Below are 3433 nucleotides of genomic sequence, written 5' to 3' on the forward strand. Positions count from 1 at the left end.
CGTAAAAAGTGGCGTACGCAAGTTTCTGGGCTCAAATTGTGCGTACGCCAGTTTTATAAATCCAACCCCAGGTGTTCAGGTTCAAACACCAAAAGTCCAGATTGACCCGTTCCAACTGTGAAAGAGGTGAGTGAATTAGTGTTGGATTGTAAAAAATATATTTAAAAAAATCACAATATAAACACAGAATGGAATTCACAGCGAACTTCCACTAAGTTTGCACTCAGTCTTTTGCTTTTTTTTTCTATTTCATGGAACCTAATTAGTAAACGTTTGTGGTGATTCTGAAAATTTCGCAAAAATCACAAAGTCAATATCATTTATTTTGTTGAGTATCTCACACACTTTACTGTATTTATTTTTTATTTTTTTGGATAACCTTTATACAGTACATTTTATTTATTGGGAGCATTTAAGCTTCAAAAATTGGCATTTATAGGTTTGTTTTTGGACCACATCCAATATTTGCAGTTTTTCGTATATAAGGGTTCTCTAAGAACGTAAGCCCCGCAAAATGTTCAGGTTCATTGTAAATCTAATATGCAGTTCACGTGCAAAAATGTAATAAAGAAATTATACACGACATGGGATTTCTCAAAAGATCATTCTCAAAATAAATAAATAAATAAATAAATAAAGTAAGCCTACATGTCTGTAAATATATTAAAAAATCTTCATGTATCTGATAGAGCTGGCATATTCAGACCCAATCCTTTAATCTTTCAGTACTGGCTAATAAACAGTAACAATCATGTGCTAATCTTAGATTTATAACCTCTAATTGTAAAGAAATATTATTTTATGCTTAAAGAATTGGCAGGTTTGAAATTAGCTTTCCTGATATACAGTATACTAATAAAAACAGAGTAATTTACCAATTTAATAAGAATTAATGTTGAAGTGTAAAGTTTTTACAAGCAATAACAACTGCAGCAAATAGAATTCTAGCATGAAACAACAAAACTGCAAACAAAATGGTTAAACTGTGTGCAACTGTAGAACTTGACGAGACAGATATTTTCCACAATCACTAATACGTAATAATAATAATAATAATAAATAATAACAGTCACTCCAGTAATTTTCTATTGATTCGTACTTATTGGATTAAAGAATCTAATGAGTCAAAGAGGTTCAAGTGTTGTGAAATTAAATGCTGCGGRGATACCTGAACATTAAGAGGCACAAACGAGACGAGGCTATAATCTTGTACAACTTCTGCCAACTTTTCATTCAGYCGGTGGAATTTCTTAAAGAAGGGATCTGCAGCCAGGTGATCGAGAAGATAGGTCAGGTCCAAAACCTCCGTGTAGAAATCCAGGTTAAAAGCTGTAAAAACGTACAAACACAAAGAGGATATTTAGAGTATTGTAAAGGAGGCATTKAATTAAATACACCATGTGCACAAATTAGAAATMTAAAAATGCATATCAGAGAAATGTCCGTTATCCGTAGCACTTTGTTTGCTTTTGTTTTGGCCAATAAGTCTTTTATGACCTAGTTTTCCATACTGCTCGATCAGATCCATCTTGGAGAGGATGTTGACGTGGGGGAGCTCCACGTGCAGCATGGTGGACAGGGACGTGCACAGAACAGAGATGAACTTGGCTGGATCGGCGCAGTAATGGGAGTCCACCAGGTGCACCGCCGTCAGCTGAGAGGAGAAAGCGGGAAACAAATATGACACCTCGTGTTTCCTAACAAATTGTGGTTTCCCAGAGCCACGATGCTGATTATTCCTACCCTGAAATTCCACCWGCTCAGCTGTGAGAATATGTTCTTCACTGAACTCTGGTGGGTGTAGAGCTCCACCTGTCCGGGACAGTCAAACAGGAAGTAAGAGTCAGTGTGTTGTTGCGTCAGCTTGCTCTCCAGCCAGTCCAGGTTGGCCTCCACGTACTCCATGCAGTACAGAAGTCCACCGTTGGGTCCGAGCTTCAGGTTCTCCATAACATCATCCAGGGTAACCAGCTCGGAGATGTCCACCGCGCAGGAGTACGGGATTCCCTCGTTGGCTGGGTCCATGTTCACCACGACCACTTTGCGTCCCAGACTAGTCAGGAACTGCTGCATCCCTCGGCAGTAAGTGGTTTTACCTGAGCCTGGGGGTCCGATAACCACCTGACCGAAGCGCAGGGGGGGCTTCACTCCGGTCTGTGCAGACATGGTTTTCAAGAAGCTCCAACCAGGGTCCACATGTGATGACACGAACTGTGTCGGTATCCAGATGTGGCCCTAATTAAAGCGTCACTGCCTTTAGCTACGAACAGTTTTTTAAAGTTAGCATCAATAAGGCTAATGTTATGGTTAGCGTCCGGACGCGCACATCTAACCACAGAGATAAAATAAGGAGTCGAAGTTCTAAAACTTGATTAAAGTAGGACAGTCTGTATCAAAATAAACATAAACAAACAAGATTATTGTTGCAGCTGTATAGACAAGCTTAAACAGAATACAAACAATACTGATATTTACCGCACGTTGCTCAAAACTTAATGCGTGCTACCTAAGCTAAAGCTAACAGGAAGTACATCCGGGTTAAGACACACCTTTCAAAACAAAAGTCCATGTTTAACGTTGTGTGCACACTACACAGCGCATTTGGGTTCTGTTGTAGCCAGTGTAGCATTTTTCTGAATAAGAGGCCATCAAGGGGCCACAAAATTTATGAAGGGGCCAAATATTTGTTTAACATCCTTGCACACAAATCCCTAGTTTTGGTAAGTTATATATATGTAACCAGTCACACGTATTCAAACACTTATTTAAAAATAAAAGCTTGCACAGTAAATTCTTCTTACCAATTTTACTTGCATTTTTATTATATAAAATATTCTCAAACACACAGCATGTGTCAGATGAAAGACTTTTTCTGCAGGATAGTTCAAATTTTCTTAAAATGAGAATAAGACTGAGTGTGATTCATGCTGGACTTTCTTATTTGATTCATTAGCGCCACTAGTGTCTGAACATGGAACTGCACTCACAATCATTGACTTCAAGAGTTGTTGTCATATGTCCAGCATACAAGCAGTTACACGGTGCAATGAATTTCTTACTTTGCAGTTCCTACATTTATCGACAGTCCGAGAGATTATAAATAAAATACAATAGAGTACAAAAAGTAGGGTGGACAGAATTATAGACCAGTATTTACAGTATTTATAGACAGTAGCAGAATTTGTTGTGCAAAAAGTCACTGTATATAGATAAATATCAAACGTGATATAGACCAGACAATATAGTCACTAGTGTTATATTTATATTTCATAAACCAGTGTTACGCAGTAAATAACAATATTGTAGACCAGTAGGCGCAGAATGTGTGGTGGGCTCATATCACGGTCTAAAATATTGTTAATTACTGCATACCACTGGTTTATGTAATAACTGTATAACACTAGTGACTATATTGTCTGGTCTATATCACGTT

At 37.9% G+C, this 3433-nt stretch overlaps 1 protein-coding gene across 1 annotated transcript in view; it reads right to left on the reverse strand.

The window, feature by feature from the left end:
- Positions 1-2506, reverse strand: part of gpn2 (GPN-loop GTPase 2) — a 4715-nt gene extending 2209 nt beyond the window's left edge. Inside the window, exons 1-3 of the mRNA XM_014000327.1 lie at positions 1744-2506; positions 1498-1654; positions 1169-1329 (exon numbers count right to left, since the gene is read on the reverse strand). Coding sequence (XP_013855781.1) covers positions 1169-1329; positions 1498-1654; positions 1744-2166 — 741 coding nt within the window. The 5' untranslated portion in view covers positions 2167-2506. The remainder of the gene's footprint in view (positions 1-1168; positions 1330-1497; positions 1655-1743) is intronic.
- Between the last annotated feature and the right edge of the window lie 927 nt (positions 2507-3433).

Source organism: Austrofundulus limnaeus, unplaced genomic scaffold (genome assembly GCF_001266775.1).
Source record: "Austrofundulus limnaeus strain Quisiro unplaced genomic scaffold, Austrofundulus_limnaeus-1.0 Scaffold2939, whole genome shotgun sequence".
Classification (NCBI taxonomy): domain Eukaryota; kingdom Metazoa; phylum Chordata; class Actinopteri; order Cyprinodontiformes; family Rivulidae; genus Austrofundulus; species Austrofundulus limnaeus.